The sequence below is a fragment of the Pyxicephalus adspersus genome, chromosome 5, assembly GCF_032062135.1.
Source record: "Pyxicephalus adspersus chromosome 5, UCB_Pads_2.0, whole genome shotgun sequence".
In the NCBI taxonomy this organism is placed as follows: domain Eukaryota; kingdom Metazoa; phylum Chordata; class Amphibia; order Anura; family Pyxicephalidae; genus Pyxicephalus; species Pyxicephalus adspersus.
Genome location: NC_092862.1, coordinates 93,976,948 through 93,995,933, shown reverse-complemented (window position 1 = coordinate 93,995,933; position 18,986 = coordinate 93,976,948). Strand labels below are relative to the sequence as shown.

General features: G+C 36.9%; 1 protein-coding gene across 1 annotated transcript in view; it reads right to left on the bottom strand.

The window, feature by feature from the left end:
- Positions 1-15,133: 15,133 nt before the first annotated feature.
- The window catches only part of C5H7orf25 (chromosome 5 C7orf25 homolog), a 5,862-nt gene continuing 2,009 nt past the window's right edge, over positions 15,134-18,986 (bottom strand). The window contains exon 2 of the mRNA XM_072412165.1: positions 15,134-16,586. Within this exon, the coding sequence (XP_072268266.1) occupies positions 15,302-16,570 (1,269 nt within the window). The 5' untranslated portion in view covers positions 16,571-16,586 and the 3' untranslated portion in view covers positions 15,134-15,301. The remainder of the gene's footprint in view (positions 16,587-18,986) is intronic.

Sequence of the window (18,986 nt, the reverse complement as noted above, 5' to 3'; positions counted from 1 at the left end):
CAAAAATAGAGCAACGGTAGTTCATGTTCACTTGGCTAACACTAGAGCTGTAACAAAATAGGAGATGACAAGCTATTTGCAGCCAAAATCCAGTTGAAATTTTAATTGATATAGATTGTCTCAAACAAAGAACTCCTTCACAGAACTTCGTGTTAATTAAAATCCCCGGATCAGCTTTAAAGAATGAAGAAAACAGAGACTGTGTACATAAAGTTGTGCTTTTGCAGTTGGCATTCCTCATGGCAGAACCATTAATGCCTGAATCATCTTCAAAATATAATATTCGGCTCCTAGTTCTGAACCCTAATGGATATTTTTCCTATAAATTACTTTAACGCTGCTCAGTGAATCATTCCAAGAACAGCTTCACTGAATGACATTCCTAATAAATTTTTGTTTTTCCATATTAACGAGAAATGCTTTCTGGTGTATGCTAAACATTTGAATGTTGGTTTTCTAACCAGATGGAATTTCTTGCTTTCCTTGTACTCTGTCTGCATTATTGTATATTTTTCTAAATATAAAATGTGACTTCTTTTAGATATTGGCAATACCAAACTAAGACTTGAAAGCCGATGTGACATATAAAAACATAATGGATGATAGTTATATATGTCCCCAAAGTTTGCTAAGCTCAGCAGTACTTCAACACTGCCGATTCAGGGGTGTTGGGCCATTCTATTACCACAAACTTACATTAACAGGGGCCAGGAATTAGATGTACAAGTTTATTTAACAACTATTTGGCAAATGAGGTTTAATTTTTATAAATGTAAACTGTACCTGGGAGCTAAAAACATGCACACATGACCAATCTACAGGAAGTACAGCTGTAGAAGTCAATGATGAAACAGAATATGGGTGTTCTAGTAGAGCACAGATTTATTAACAGAGACAATGATCATAGACTTAATAAAGGCAATGCCAATCTGAAGCTTTTAGAAAAAGAAAACATTTTTTTCCCATTTTAACCCCCTGAACATAGGGCAGTTTCAGGCTATATAGCAAGCAGTGTGAGAATACAAAAACTACCAAATATAATTTCTAAACACCCTCCATTATCTCTGCTTATTTGTCTGGTCCTATTGTAAAAGATAACCTGAAAGAAGCAAGTAGGAATTGGACACAGGCAGATGCTAAAAAAGGCAGTCTGGGAACAGGCTGATGCTGGGTGCTGCTGAAGACTTGGCTAGACTGATACTGATGCTGGAAAAGACTTGGCTTGACACAGCCATATACTGGAAAAGACTTGGCAATATAAAGTCCTCATCTTGAATATGCTGTTAAGTTTTGGGTACTGGTTTAAAAAAATATTTTGCTGAACATGCAGAGAGTGCAAAGAATGCAGAGAAGGGGCAACTACAAAAAAAAGTCCTAAACCTAATGTATTCTGTCCTGAGAGGAGACAACTAATTTGTGTAGATAAGGATACCAATGTGTATATAAAATCCAAAAATGTTAATTTACATCAAATTAAAAGAGGATAAAGATTACTTGAAGCATGGTCCAGAAACATGGGACCAAAAAACAATCAAACATATAACATATCTTAATGAAGACCTCATAGGCTTTTTGTCTTTTAAAAATAGTATAACCCTAAAAAAACTAAGCAATATCGTACATCACATTCCAATATCCTGGCTTATAAACGTAGAAGAATTTCAGTGTTTCCATTCACTACCTTTTAAATCAATGTTTTTCATGAAAATAAACCACTTCTTTAGGAGATGGATACAATATAAACACTATTGTAACAATGAAACAATATATTAAAGCAGAACAAAACCCAAAATGAAAAAATTCACACTTACCTAAAACCGTAGGTCTTATGATCCTTTAGGAGGTTTCTTCGTTGGGTCCCGCCTTGTCCCGGTATCTGTCTTTGGCAAGGCGTCTTCATCTCTCTTCTTCTGGGTTCTTCTTCCTTTGTCACCTGATTTTGCACTGCGCAGGCGCTAGATTGAGTGACGTAGGTGGGGAAAAAAGATTGCAGATCTCACTGCACATGCATGAGATCAGTGATTTTTTCCTAATAATGATAGGGCTCCTTTTGTGCCCTTTTTTTCTGTGCCCCGTTTTTATTTAAAAAAAATACAATTTTTACTGTAAATAATAGGGTTTTCTACCCTTTAATGTAAAGTAAAAATTATGAGTTTAAGTCCACTTTAATATACATAGACATTTATCAACTAAATATATAGGAAGGCAAAGAAAAAGTATCCATATTAGAGCCTATAACTGTGAACATAAATCAATAACATGCTTCCAAATATACAAAGCAATAACTAATCCCAAAGAATGATTTGCAACAATACATGAATGGTCCATCCAGTCAAACTGGTAAAATAATGTTTAGTATAAGCATTGCAATGGACATGGGAAAACCTCTGCACACTGAGAAGTTTTTTTTTTTTTTTACAGTAAGAGCTATGAACACATAAAATAGATAGCTAGCTAGCTAGCTCCCAGGTTTGAACTTCATCCAGGACACTATTTGAAAAGAGTTTGTATGTTCTCCCTGTGTTAAGGTGGGTTTCTTCTGGGCACTCCAGTTTCCCTTCACATTCCAAAAACAAGACGTTAGGTTAATTGGCTTCCCCCTCAATTGGCTTAGACTGTGTTAATAATGTATGACTATAGTAGGGACATTAAAGCATTCCTAAACTCAGAATTTTCACTTTAAGTAAAAATTTGGTCTGTTTGGTTTTTTTATAAATGGAGCACAGCTTCCTAATGAATGGGGGTGCAAGGACACCTGGGATACCTGCGTCATGCATCCCAGGAGGCTCTTGGGTGCTCCTTCTGTGCATGGCCGAGATGCCTTTCCTCAAAGGGGCCTTTCCTCAAAAAAAATGCATGCACTTTGAGATCAGCAAGTTTTTTTCCCCAAGTACGTCACCTGATTTCGTGCCTGGGTCGGGTGACGTAGTAAGAAGAATCCAGAAGAAGAGGCGAAGATGGCAGCACCTGGCAGCACCGGGACGAGGCAGGAGACCTGCTGCGGGACTGAATGTAAGGGGATTTTTTTTGTTTTGGCCTTTGAGGGACAGTTAGTGATATAACAATAGACTTTGTAAAGCAATGCGTAATATGTTGAAGTTATATAACTACCAGATAATAATGATTGTCATGCACATAACATTACCTAATATATATAATGCTTGATCCACTGTAAAGTGCCAACTGCAGAAGTGTTCTAGTCCTATTTTAAATTTTAGCCTTCTATACTTTAAATAGGAATTTGATTGGCTGCTATGAGTAACAACATCTTCCTTTAGATAGTTTTATACACAAGGACCATTGTACACATACATTTGCTTTTATTCATAAATCATAATTATAAATGTATGCAGAGTCACAAGGTAACTGATGGTAATGTACCAGTTATAAAAAAAAATTACATTGCAAGCAGAGTAATAAATTTTTATCCAGAATTGAGTGAGACGGTTCATGGCTCAGATCAAGTGGAAATAAATTTAATGTAGTTTTTTTTCCTGTATTTGGACTTGATTTGTTTTCACTGGCACAACATTGTAATAAAAGATTTACAGTTTAATACAAGGAAGTTTGGTAGATGTCTTTGGACACAGAGAAGCTTTTCATTTATTACTGTTATTTTAGAAGTATTACAGCGTAAGTCCCCAGAGATCTGTTATATGTGGAAAAAGAGCAGAATCCCACTCTAAGTACATCCTAATCATCCTTTAATTTACATTCACCAACTGCAACAGCAATGTGCTGCTTTCCTTTCTTGAAAAAAAAATATATGGTGCAAATACTTGCTTTCCTATAACCAAGATAAAGAGCTGCTAACTGAGATAATGAAGCATTTAGCATGTACAGTATATGTGTCACTTAGGTTTCTCACCTACACATGGTGGGGGGCTCCACTCAGAGCAGGTACCAGGCTAAATAGTAGGTAGGCAGAGAATAAAAAACTACCAAATATCATTTTTAAACTCCTTTCCATTATCTAGGCTTATTTGTTTGGGCCTATCATAAAGAAGAATGAAGCATGTAGGATTTGGACACAGGTTAACAGTGGCAAAGACAGGGCTGGGATAAGGCTAAGTGCTGCTAAACACAAGAGGGACACTGACTGATGCTGAAAAAGACTAATGCTAGCAATATTTGCTTTTTTGATACTGGCAAATATCTGACTGGACACAGGCTAATGCTAGAGACTTATCTGGACAAAGACTGATGCTGACCCAGAAGTGACCAGCAAGGGCCCACGTGGCCATTCAGAGTCAAGGACCAGCCATAGCAGAGGTGGCAACTGGCCTGCAAGGATAGATGGGTAGGCCACTAAGGTGCTATGCACAGACATAGCAGCAGGCATGGCAGCCAATATGGTGGACTGGAGGAGGGGACACTCAGAGAAGGTCCATATACAAGCAGATAATGTGGTACCAACCTGTACACACACCACTCATTACAGCAAAAAGAAGTCGCATTAGCAGGAGTACCCAACTGATAACAGGTAACCCCTTAATAGGTTCCTCAAAACAATCTAGAAGCACTTGTACCTTTTAGTATTTTTCCTCGAATTAACCGTTTGGGGGCACAAAAACCTGGTCTTGAGCTACAGACTGGAATGCAGGCTTTGCTTGGCACCTCCTGCAATGTAATAAACCTGATGTGAGTTGTTAATCAATTGATATTAACATAAGCACATGCTTCCTCGCAGTACACATGATTAAGTGTGTGGGGGCATGGTCATGATTCTCTTCAACTTTTATTTGAATTTTTCAACTCATTTTTTTACTTTTTTATGTTTTTATTACTTTTTACCTTACCATGTCAAGGGTGCTAACAAGCCCAAATATAATAGTATAGCGCAAGTGCAATATTTTTTTTTTATTTTTGCTTTTATATGTATTGTACCTAAGTTTGTATGAATATTATTATTTTAACTTTTTTTGCTACTACCAAGGGAATGTAAAGCCTCTTTATGATATTACTGTGCAGGTGATTGGATGTGGCACCATTAGGAGTATAATAGATGTCTTCCATGCACAGCTTTTCAACAAATAAGGTACTCAAGATTTTTAAAGCCTGGTCACTAGTGGAACTTGAAAATGATCCTGTCCACCTGCTCAGCCATTCTGTCAACTGTGCCAGTAACCCAATCAGTATTTGTAGGAAATGCAATATTAAAACGGTTACTCTGAATAATGTTTTAACATAGAATGCCAGAGTACTGCTTGGGTTGAGGGCAAATGGGTAAATATAAGTCTTGCCCTTGGTTCTGGAGTTTTGTAGGGCTTTGAGTGGCAAAAGTCTACATTTCTAGGTCTACAAGTTATCTGGTAGCTAGACCTGATGAATTTGTCTTGGCTGTCCGCATACAGTACCTTTTTATATGTGAGCTGACTAATGCTCATGGCCATCCTTCTCACTTGCTCTGATGTGGGAGTCCACTGTTAAATAAAAAAGGCTGTGTCAAGACAGAATACTAAAAGGTACAAGCGCTTCTAGATTGTTTTGAGGAACCTATTAAGGGGTTACCTGGTATCCCATTGGGTGTTCCTGCCTAGTGCATTGTTTTCTACTATCAAAACCAACTGAAGCATTGGTCAGAACACATCGGGAAATTGCAGTCCAGTTTTGGGCACCAGTTCACAAGAAGGTCATTGCGGAATTGGAGAGAGTGCAGAGAAGGGAAACTAAACTAATAAAAGTAATGGAGGAACTCAGCTATGAGGAGAGATTAGCTGAACTGAATCTATTCTCCCTTGAGAAGAGATGTTTAAGGGGGGATATGATCACCCTGTATAAATATATAAATGGTCCATATAGAGAACTCTCTTCCCAATTGTTCACTTTGAGATCATTAGAAAGAACAAGAGGGCACTCTTTGGGTCTGGAGGAAAAGAAGTTTAAGCTCCGGATAAGGAAGCGATTCTTCACTGTAAGGTCTGTGAAAATGTGGAATCGGCTCCCTCAGGAAGTAATTTCAGCAAGTTCTATAAATTGATTTAAGAAAAAGCTGGATGTTTTTCTAGAAGCACAGAATATAACTGGGTATTAAGGCTTTAAAGTAAAAATACCAGTGACTGTGGATCCAGGGAACATCTGATTGCCTCATGGAATCAGGAAGGAATGTTTTCCCCTTGTTGAAGCAAATTGTACCAGGGTTTTTTTCCCTTGCTCTGGACCAACTATGTCCATAGGGTTTTATATCTGAGATATGAATATTTTCCTTGAAGGACTTTTTTCAACCTAACCTACTATGTAACTATATAACCTGTCCTCCTTGATAGACAGGGAGACTAGATAGTTAAGGACAGATTTTTTTTTACACATCGAGTACTATAAAAATATATTTCCTTCCTTTCCTATTCAATCAAATTTTTAGCTGTTTGATATAATATATACATAATATTGACTGTTGTATAAATACAAAAGTACATGTACGCATGACAATGTTACAGTTTTTATGTCACTCCATGGTGTGGAGGATTCTGAAATATATAAGCATGCTGTTCAGCGAAATGCCTTGGCTAAATGCATCCTTTAGCTGTTGTCCAGGGTGTCAGATCGCTGTGTTGGAATTTTGGCCCACACATCTTTGCAGAACTACTTTAGCTTAGCAACATTTGCCAGCATTACCAGCCCTTTTCAGCTTCCAGTACAACTTCTCAGTGATATTCAGGTCAGAATTCTGACTAGGGATTACATAACTTCATTATTTATTTTAACCATTCTGCTTTTGGTTATGGAAGAGTGGATAAATAATCTGAATTTAGGCCTTCAAAACACATTACTGCACAAAAAACCAACCTTTACTATTTTTAGCAATGTATGACAATGCAGTGTGAACTGGCATCATTGACAACAATTGGAAAGCTGCACACATAATGATCTGCCAAAAAGCCAGAAAATATTACCAGCTGGAAGAAGACCAGGCAGACCTATGAAATCAGATATTTCTTATTTCCTCCCTCTCTGTATTTTCTGACCATTACTTCCTATTCCCTACAGTAGCCTAATTACAATGTCCCTTTTTTAAAATCAAAAATGAGAGGCAAAAATGCATTGGGCATGTTGTGGGCACAAATTTATGTTTGTACACTGACTGCTGTTTTTACCACAGCACTTATTTTGAATGATATTTAGTCAGTTTTACCTTGATTACATTTTTTAGATTTTCACAAGCTTGCTCCTCCGTAATTGTTGTTATTGAACTTAATGTAGAGATGTGTCTAACTCATTTGTTACGCTAGCACTGGCTTAATGGCAAGGATATTATATTTGGAATGTATCCAGCAAAAAACATGAGCCCAGATATATCATACAGTGAGAATATTCCCTGAGAAAGAAACTTTCTAAATATTTTTCTATGGAGTCTATAATTAAGTGTTCAGAACTTTGACAACACTTAGATAACATGTCTGTGTTGGAAAATGTGGGATTTTGAAGACCTTTTTGTCAGCTTTATGATTATATGATAAACTGGGATTTATGGACAGCTGCATGATGTTTGTATTTCTCGTATCAATAATCAACAGGCTTAATGTTCTGCTTCTCATAACCCTGGGAGTAGAATAACCTCATGAAAGCTGATCAAGTGAGATTGATAAAAAGAAGGTGGGGAACAAGGGAGTAGTGTTGTGTGTAAACCTCAAAATTAAAGTTCAGGGTAATCGGAGCTTTCCCTTTAGCCCTCTAATGAAATGACACCTACGGGTTTTTTCCAGTGTTAGAAATAATGTACTGTAATTCTCTATATAAAAAGATGTAATACTGGCTGGTCAGATTTTGAATAACTGTAAATTCCAATATAATGAAGTATATTATATCACATAAGTAGGGACATGACATAGTGGGTTTTACATTCTTAATATTCTTTTTCCAATTTGTTAAATTTTGGGTTATAATGTTTGACCTTTGTGGTATTTATTTTCTTCACCTTTTTTGTCTCTAAGTGTAATATCAGTTATTAATATAGCACTATAGCAGCAGTTATATTATGAACATAAACCAAGTGTAAAACATTATCATTAACATTAACAAATTCCACTTTTATTATAGTCAGATATGCAGAAGTTTGACATTTTCCTTTTACTGCATTCACATTTTTAACTTTTGTGCAGTTGGTTCACTTTATATATTTAAGGGTTAAGTCCAGGGTTTCCAGTTCATTCTAGAATGTGTTACCCCACAAGGGAGTGATGGTTGGTTGTCCTATACTGCATAGGTAGTACATGTGCAGGTATAGTTGGCAGTCGATCACTACCCCGCTGAAGTATTTTTGTGACCTTTTGGCAGGTAGCTTTCAGGAGTGTAAATATAGGAAAACTGAGAGCTAGAGGAAACCCTCCTGGAGTAATAGAATGCTCCAGAATTGGAGATCAGAGCAGCTGACCCTGGAGGCCTGGTTGGGGTGAGGGTGGAAGCTAGAACCCTGGGGACAGGATCCTGCAGGATCTCTTAAATTTGGAAATGGAACTGGGGTAAAGCACAGTCTGCTTTTGGAGGTAGCATTATTACCTTTTGAAACTGCATGCAAATGTTAACTGTGCTTAGGACTTTACATTGCTGCGAGAAGTTAGCCTGTATTCTATAATGCTCTGCTACCCTCTCCTTCTCTACTTTGTGTGTTGGATTTTCATTATAAAACCTCAAAAAAAAACTGCTCTGTAAAGAGTGAGTTTCTGAAGTTATCTCACCAGGCGCTACATTTTCTAACACAATCAAATGACTTGGATGGCCAAAGGTCTGGACTCTTGCATTTATTTTCCTTACACTATAGGTACACTCAACAGAGATGAAACTTCTGTTTGACTGCTGCTACCATACCAGCCAAACATTGGGGCCTGGTCTTAATTCATACCAGTATACATTAGTGTTAGTTTTGGCATCAGACAGTCATTTGTTTAGTAATTTAAAGCAAATAAAACCTGTCAGCATTACAGAGACAGTTTCGATGTGTTTGCTGACAGTTCGATGTGTTCATCAAAGAACAGCATTCCAATTTTTCCAATCAAATAACAGCATTCCAATTTTTCATTTTACTTTATTGCCACGAGTTCCATACTGAAAATTACCATGTGAAATAAACACTTTACGTTTTTGTAGTGTTGTATAAAAATGCACACATTTTTTTTTACAACTATAATTTTTTAAATATGTTTATAATTTAAGAGTTTTACAATCTGTATATATCAGCACTTTTCTGTACTTTTAGGGTCTCATGCCGCTAATTTCCCAGAACAACAATTTCTTTTCATAGGATGAAACCTATATAATTAGCATGCAATAGGAGCCACGTTCACATGAAATAGCTGCGTACTTGAACTAAGTATTACCTTTAATACTTAAGACAAATTTTCCCACATTGCTGACAAAGACAAGATTTAATCTTATACCTTATAAATATGGTGTGCAAAATATATTTCTACACATATACATATGTTTACTTCTGCAATACTTTTTTGAATTTCTAAAGCAGTTACCAGATAAGAATTCATGTTATTTTATTACATTTTTTCTATGGCATATCATAATATACACAGTCATATAAATTCATATATTTTATCATACACTTAAGGAGAGCCTCAGGTATATTTTGTCCATTTTTTTCATATGCATATTTTAGTTACCATTGCAGAAGCTTTAATATTGGTATTTAGATATGATATAAATAAAAAATATTCATGGAATCTCCTTTTGCACATAAGAAGCCATGTACAGTTGATGAAGTCAATCTGGAGGTGTCATGGTGCAATTTAAAGTGATGTATTGAGTTTGTTCATTATGATACCATTTAAAACGAATGGCTAGCTATGTCTCTATGTCTATATATAACTCAATTGATGTATAAAAGCTGATTTATTTGCCAGATTTTATTGGTATTGGATAAAACTAAAATTTGCAGAGCAAATCCCAGGATGGGACATATAGTACCGTAATTCTTGTGACTACATAATATAGCAATACCTGAGACCATACCACATAGTAAACAGTTGCAACGTAACCTTTCTCAAACCTACTGCCTGGATCTTCTAGACCAGTGGCCCCCAACCTTTCTGACAGCAGGATCTGGTAACATAAAAAGAAATTTTGCCTCGGCCAGGTACATGTACAGCTTACACTACTCTGCCATTCTTAGCAGCTCTCCCTGCTGTCAGCACACCAGCTGAAAATAGCAAAGTAGTATAAAGCTGGTGTGCTATCAAGTGGCAGAGCTGCTGAGATTGGCGGAGAAGTGTAAGCCTGAGATACATTACTCTACCATTCTCCACATCTCCTGTGTGAGCAGTGTGAGGAGGGCCGCCCATTCTCCCGCTGGTTGCACTCCTGTGTCACACTGTCACTAGCTTTAGAGGAGTGTAATGAGGGCCTTCTGTAATTTGCGGCCCCCAACTCACCAGCCACTTGCCAGCACAAGTCTGGGGCCTGGGAGTTGGGGACCACTGTTCTAGACCTATAGAATGTAATGAAGATTGGAAGGCAGAGGTCAGCCAAGCTTTATCTTATTGACTAAGCTATCTGAAAATCTCCTTGAAGCAATATTTCACTTTGCTAAGAGAACATAATTGTTTTTTGGTAAATTATCCCCAATAAGTCACAAAATATTGTACTTACAAGAAAATGTTGTTATTGCACACATAAAGCCTAATTAAAAACAGCTTCATAGGACCACTGAAAAAAAAGTTGTTGAAAGTTTTAAAACTACAATCAGTTGCAAGGGATTTCTTGGGAACATATTTATTTATGGTAGGAAGGAAACTTAACACTAATGCTACTCAACTTTTGCATGAAACTTTGGACAAAAATCAGTCCAAAAGTCCTTATACCACAGGCCTACTTACGTTGGTGAAGACTCCCTAGGTGTTTTTCAGAACTACTAGAACAAATTCTTATATTGATCCCTAATTTCATCTCTGTAAAAATGCACTTTAAAAAAAGCCCCTATTGGGATCCACTGTATATCAATGTGGAGAATTTGGCTCATAATAAAGCAAATGGAGAGATCATGGATGTCTTTAATTAGTTGCTTCGTAATATTATGTAAATAGTTTACCTCTGGGCACAGAACATAAAACTGCATACCAATTGCAAAACTTTATTGCAATTGTGAAGCATGCTGGGGGCAATATAGCAGTGTTTGACTACTTTGTTTCCATGGGCACCAGGAAATTTGCAAAACCAATTAAAAAATGGTATGTTATAATAGACCCTAAGGAGTCGATTTTTAAAGTAGAAAATCTGACCATCATAACATTCCCTAGAGGAGAATCTTCCAGGTCCATGTCAATCACTGTCAGTATTTGATTCTCTATCAGGGAATATTTCAGTGAATGTCAAATTCACTACTTTATAACTAGAGTCTTACATTTAAAGTATCCCCGTCCTGATATAAATATGGGGCAGCTCTTGCTGGTGTCCTTCTGAAAACTCTTTGTTCCCCGATTGTGCTTGGTTTTAACACCTTTAAGCATATATGAAATGAAATCTATAGTAAAGTTAAGATTAATTTTCTTCTCTGGGTCAGCAAAAAAAGTAATAAAGCCAAAGCATCAGGCTAACGACTAAATCAAGCAACGGTAGTCTATATATTTCTCTCAGTTTAGGTTTTATTTAACCCCATTTAAATTCTGAGGCATGATCCAAGGAAAGACCCTTAAGCAAGACATTTCAAAAATAATTTTAGTAGTATAATTTTTATTCTACTAGAGGGAAATAGCAAAGCATGTCCAAACCACAGACCTCTGATCACAGAAGTGTTTATGTTTAATTAAGAGGTAATACATGCTAAAATTCCTAATATTAATTAATAATTCCTACATCAATGTGGATTCTTGTCCCCAAAAGTCAGTTTTAGTTAATTTGACGTTTTCATGTCTACATATTTTTTGGATGTGAAATTTATCATACACTGCCACACTGTGGCCACAACGGATTTACCTCCGAGAAAACAAAAATAATTCATTTCCACATTAGGGCAATTTACCGGTAGGTAAAAAACAAATTGGATTTTGTTTCTAATTAAGTAACTTTTCATAATTTAAGTTGTTTAAAACATGAAATTTGATCATGCTAAATTTTTAACAGAGTTTCTGTTGTTGATTTTTTTTTTTACTTCCTTTACCTTTTCTAAAATGTACATAATAATATAAATATGTAATAGTGGTATTTAAAAAAAAAAAAAGTAAATCATTTTATGAAATGTGTTTTTCCTGGAGTGGCAACAGTTTTTTTTATTTTTTTAAGATGTTTTTTACAACAAAAAAACTAATTTTCTTTCCTCTAAACTAATAAGAGGTTTAAAAGACCTCTATTCAAATGAACACAATCCCCTTCTGAAAAAGTAACAATTTCACTCCCAAAAAAAAAGAAAAAAAAACCTTACGTAAAAAACCTCACCCAAATGATAGCAGTAAATCAACATACATTGCCAGGCAAATATTGAATCCCCTCCCACCCATATTACATTTTTTTTTTGCCCATCTTGTTATAAAGTCACCCAAATTCGACATCTAGGTTCTTTGACAATGCTATTCTCAAGTGTGATTAATCGCTAATCCAGCACTGCAGATGCACCAGTTCCCTAGCATTCTCTGGATCCAAGAGGACCCCACCACTGGATAGCTAACAGGATCTGTCCATGTCACAAACGCAGTGTTGTAGATATAAGGAAAAAGAAACTGTCTTTTGCAAACAAAGAAAAAGAGAAGACTTAAAGCTATGGCGTTGGAAGAGTAGGCAGGAGATTAGTATTTAATGATGATAGCTTTAATTGTCCATAGTAGAAGCAAATGGCGGCTCTTTCTCTCTCTTAACATAGTTTTTCCAACGATCTTTAGAAATGAGCCTTTAAATCTGCCATGTTGCACTCGTTTTCAGCCCCGCTCAGTCCTTCTTGTATCTTTCACAGCATTGAAAGTAAAAACTAAATAAAAAAAAAATTGCAATGGAGAAGTCTTCGATCAAGTCCCGCACTGTCCTGGAATTCTTCTTTGTCTTGCCATCTTCAGCCTTTTTCTTCCTTCTGGGTACATCAACCGATCACGCACTGTGCAGGTGCGAGATCTGGTGACGAAGCCTGCTGTAAAGAGAGTGCGAGATCGGCATCTCTTTCCCCTAAGTGTAGAAAAAAGCTCCATAAGGAGCAGCCAGGAGCCTCCCGGGATGCGTGACGTAGGTATCTCGGGAGGCTCTGCACTCCCATCCATTCTTGATTGCTTTTTTTTTTTTTTTTTTCAAAGAAAAGGGTGTTGCAGTTAAATAATATTATTTTTACTTTATATAAAGAGTTATCCACCCTTTCATGTAAAGTTGAAATTTTAGTTTAGGTCCACTTTAAATTAAATGTGGTCAAATCCATTCTATTCCAAATCCATCTAGCATTCAGTGTACAGTACGTTTCCTTTTGGATGCATTACACTGTTTACCAAAACAGGCATGTACAGGGGAACAGATTGGAAGTAGGGTATAGTCAAGATGAAAGATGAAAAAGACAGGCTTGGGAGAGTCCGGCTGGGAAGGACTCGGCTAAATAATTTGGTATGTTGTCCAGGCAGGAAGAGAGATAGCACTATCTGACCTGCAGTGAATTTAGAGTAAACAATATATGTACATGAAGGAATCCTGTACAGCTATGCAGGGCTAAAGGTAAGACTAGAGTTCAGCTTTAAATATAATTTGCATTTTTAAAATGATCAGCAATTCCAGACATATGTACCTTCCTTGCAAAAACTTGAAGTTGGTTAAGTACAACCTCAAAATGCATTTTTTTTTAAACTGTATTTTTGCAATAAACTTTGTTAAGTGTGTCTGCCAAAGAGGCTGTATAGAGCACCATCTGACAGTTTGCATTAGGACATGGACACCTGCACAGCCTAGTAATAAAGTCACTATAAATGTAAAATTAAAGCGAGTATGAGAGTATAGAGCTGAAAAGTACAAAGGCACCAATTTTGTCCCAAAGCCATGGCATCACAACCTCCACGTCACTACAGCATCCTGTAGAAGGTGGAAGGAACTGAGCGAAGAAGGCATTATGAAGTTTGAAACTTTTCATAGTGTTGGTCTTCCAGCAAATGTCAGTGGAGGCTTTACTTTGAATGGCGTAGTGTTCGGGCAGCGCAGAAACAAGTTTCAAATTTCTATACATATCTATAAGATTGCAAAACCCACTTAAAACAAATCAGGTCAGAAAGTGGACAACTCCAGGTTAAATTCACCAGTCCAGTAACACATGTTCTAACAATAGTTTGTCGGTTTTGGGAATATATATATATATATTTTTTTCATTCATTCATTTCTCCAACAGCAAAATTTCTTCTTTCCTTTTGGATGGCCTGTCAGACTTCTGTTGCCATTTTTTTTTTCTTTCTTTTAAATTACAGAGATTGTAAAGATGTGAATGCTGAACTGGCTAAAATATGCATGTGTTGCAATTGAAAATCTCTATCTGAAAATGCTAGTTGCCATTAGGTTGACCTAATTGTTTCAACACCTTCTGAATCACTGACCTGTTCCAAGTTTTCAAAAATGTTCTGACTAGTTGCAAACATGTTCCAAGTTATTATTAGAGCATCAATCATGACCATTAGCCAACTATCAATTAAAAGTGATCCTGATACTATGGGGAAGAACAAAACAAGATGTTGTATACTGCTTTCCATCAGACTATTTTTTAAAACTTGGCTGTCCTGCTGGTTCCTAGTCACTGAAGGATGTGTAAGTTGGCTGGAAGAACCACAAGGAATGGTAAGCATTCAATATACCTGAAAGTGTTGGGATACCTGCAGTAGGCAGGAAAAGGTAAGTTGCCTCATGTGTAAGAGTTTTGAAAATTGACATCCTTCTTTCATTGCCATTATTAAAAAAAAAACAACTGGAATGTACTCGGTAAACCCTGAAGAAGTTTGAGCATCGTATGCACAAGGTGCTGCCACTGAAAATAGCGACTATCTACTGTGGCTACTACTACTAGTGTGGCCTGAGCAAAACCCTGTTAACATTTCATTATACTGATGACAAAGTGAGCACTGCAGAGTACAAGCTAAAGGTTTTAAAATCTGTGCATCCTAAAAAAGCCTATGAATGACAATGGCACTGGCATGTCTGAACAAGAAGTAGTGCAAAACATCAAAATGTACTTTTCATAAACACAAGAAAAATTTGAAGTGCATGATTTATTAATCCAAGAATTTTCTGGACATTTCAAAAAGCATAAATACTTTTTCGGTATTTTTTAAAGCAAGATTTAGCAGTATATTTGCTTTTTGTGATAAAACTAGTAATACCTGAAGAAACTTTTCATAAAAATTTGCACCCGTTTAGGTCATAGCCGATTTGGCGATCCATGCTGCTTTGGTACAGGAGTAGCAGAAGATTCTTTGCTTTCAGTTAGTGCTCTAGGCTGGTGTATAAATACACTGAATTTAACACCCTGGTTATTTGCTGCTCTTACAAAGCCACTGTTAGCAGTCATTGTGATTGCTTTCAAGCTGTCACCAGTACCAAAAATTGAGACTGAGCGTTGATTTATTTTGGAGCTGACTTCAAGTTTTAAGGCACGTTCTGAAGGCTGATCAGGTACCACTGTAATACTTTTAATAAGTGATGCAGCTCGTTCCCTTTCTTTTGGTCCTCCCAAGGTTTTTAATATAGACTGGAAGTCCCTCACAGCAGACTCACATGCAAACAGTTCTTTGTCCTCCATAAAAGAATTCAGCAGTGGCAAGACTTTTTCCTTCCTTTCCTGAGCAGCCTGCTCTGTTAATACTTTCTCTTTAAACACCAAGTGGCAACCCCCGTGACTAAGTGCAGATACATAGGTGATTAATGTAGTGATGTCCAAGTTCACCCTCCTACAGACTTCAACTTTGATTTCTCTAGGAAAAGCCACACTGGCCACTATATTTTCTCTATCTACTATTCCACCATATAAGAGCTCTGAAGAATCATCATCCGATTCACTGTCACTCATAGCATCTTCTTCTTGTGTAGTTTCTTCAAAGGCATTAACAGCTACAATATCTCCACGTACTGAAATTCCCATCTGCTTTAGCTTTTCTGCCATAGGGCAGGAAATACCATTATAGAAAGCAAATATAATGTGAGGACTGCTATACTGTACAGGCTGCTGCTGACTAGCTTGTAAGTAATCCTCTGCTTGTTCAATTATGCTTTTGTCACCATACTGACCGCGACCAAGCCATATATTATGCAGGGCTTCTGCCTTTCTTCCAACAGCTTTCACCCATGTGTGGCCACCATTAGCTACCACATCCACCACAAGTGTTTGCTTTTCACCAAATTGGTCATTGTAGCTAAAGACATGAAGTACACTGAGCACATCCTCCAAACTCTCAGCAGACTCAAGAATGGCTTGTAGATGAGTGAGGTTGGTACTTTTCAAATGGGACTCTTTAATGGCTACTTTTCCCAATTCTACCTTTTGCAAGAACTTCAACTCAGCTCTCAGCTTGCTGCATAGTTTTGCACCACCTTCAACTCCACCAACCCGGGATTTGGAAAGAGCTTCAGCTCTCTTTATAAGTTCTTTGGCGAGTACAATGCGATCACAAAGCAACGAATTCACAGACATTCTGGCAGCATTATCCCTAAAAAAAGATAAAAAGAGATTTTTAGAAAATAAATTTGCATATATAATACAAATGCTCTATCTTTGAAGATGTTTTTAGGTTAATTTTTTACCTTGTAATGTTTTGCAAACAGGAAGGTTTGGAGTTGTACTTGCAAACCACCTATTGGTCACAAAATTGTCCAATTTGTTAGAGCACTTGGCAGCTCAGATTCTAAAATATTGGTAACAGTGCTAACCAGGACTGTGAAGTTGGTACAAACACTTCGACGACTCTAATTTAAATTTGCTGATGTATGCAAATACACACAGCATTTCATTACTGCCAAAGCTCAGCCATTGAGAAGCTATTTGAAGACAGGATCTGCTTTTGGGAACAAGAACTCCTGGCCAGAAAGCCGGCTTTTTACCCTATTGACCAGCCTGTAATTGTCAGCATGTAAACCAGTAAAGGTTATGCCTTAAACTAAAAACACAAAAATTTAAACAAAGTTTTAGTTATTGTTTTTATCAAGAAGCTATGAATTTTAATATACTTGATAATTAATATACTTAATATACTTGCAATAAAAATGAGGATCAGGAACAACGTTCAAAAATAAAAAACTACACCATTCGCTGTTTAAAAACTATCAATTACACTACATAAACCAAAAAAAATGAAAAACCTAAAACAGCAGATATGTTAATTAAACTTGGTATATAGCTGTAAAATAGTTAATATAGTCCAAAATTATTTAATTCATTCTTAGAAAAAGAATTGCTTCTCCCAGACCTCACTTCATAGAAGCTCCTAAATCTGATTTGATAAATTTCAGAGCTAAGAATATTTTTTCAACGCTGACTTGGGTGGGTCGCATTACTGTTACGGTTCTAGCCACATAGCTAATAATGTCTGGATAAACAAGGATGGCTTCTTCTATAGTAAGTTTCAATGAGTGACCATGGCTATTAACTTCTTTTAATCCTTTAGGCTGGGTCTACACGTTTTAAAAACACATGTAAACCTTCCTACCACGTTTATATGCATTTTTTTTTGCACTTTTACTAGCATTTTAAAGCTTGCCTTTAAACCGCTAGAAAACGTATATGCCGGGTTTTCCAGAGTTTTCCCCGCGTTTTTTTTTAATACTTATAAATGCGTGAAAACGCAGAAAAACGCACCCATTAAAGTCAATGGACGAGTTTACCCACAATTTCCAGCGTTAACCCATCGATTTAATTTTTAAAACGTTGCAAGGAGCATTATAGATAACGCTCAAATACGTGCCTCAAGGAAACGCCCTGGTGTAGATTAGCCCATTTCAAACATGGGCTTTTAAAGCCTCAGGTTATACGCTGGGGAAAATGCCCTTGTAGACTAAGTCTTAACTGGACATTTACCAGGTATTTTTGTGTGTTTAAGTGGGCTTAACACAGCAGTATAAATTACTTTATCATGACTGTTATCCGTGAAATAGGAGTTTTTGACATGCTGTATGTTTTCATAACAACCCACAGTACGTGTAGTAGGAGTCCGTACATTTCTTGCCGACTTCGAATTCAGATACCCCAAAATTGCCCTAACTCTAAAACAGTCCTGGTGCTAACATATAGCTCAACAATGACATAGTATTGGTTTTCCAAAAAAATTGAATGAGATTGTGTGCACTGCAATGAAGTGATGGTAATTTTATTCTGGCCTGGCACAGGTACAAAGGATAGGGTGGCAATTTGGGGAAAGACTGTTGCAGACTCATTAAAGAAGAAAAATCATAGATTTATTAAATATTTTAAAGCTCTCAATCCAAAGTTAGGGTAGAGCGCCCATAGCTCCACCAGCAAGTGTCTAACATGCTAGGAAAATTTGGATGCAAAAATAACAGATCTCTGTATGACCCAGATTATCTTTAATTTCCTAGGTTTATCATTATCAATGTATGTTGAGATTCCTATAAAAGAGAGATATCATTCCAAAATGTTTCTAAAAGAGAGCACGGCTTTCAAAGTCATTGAGTGTCCTATAGGTTTGTGGTAAGTAATTATTATTTATAAACAAGATTTATATAGCGCCAACATATTACGCAGCCCCAGGAGTTTGTTCTGGCTCTGCTGCGGGTTGCCGGCCGGGATTAGGCCAGATTGGCCAGGGGGCATTAGGCTGGAACAAACTACCGGCTAAACCATATCTGGCCTAAAGGCCGGAGTTTGCCTACCTCTGCAATAATAGAAGTATCTTCTGGCTGAAGATTTCCCCTTGGTGATCACTATTATTTTTTCTTTAAAAGGTCAGAGCTGCAAAGTGCTCTAACAGATACAAGGAAGCAAATTCTTAACTAGTATAAACTTTCTACACTACTGTACCATGTTTCCCCGATGATAAGGCAGGGCCATCAAATAAGACAGCCCCCCCTTTTTAGGTAAAAATGAAAAATAAGCC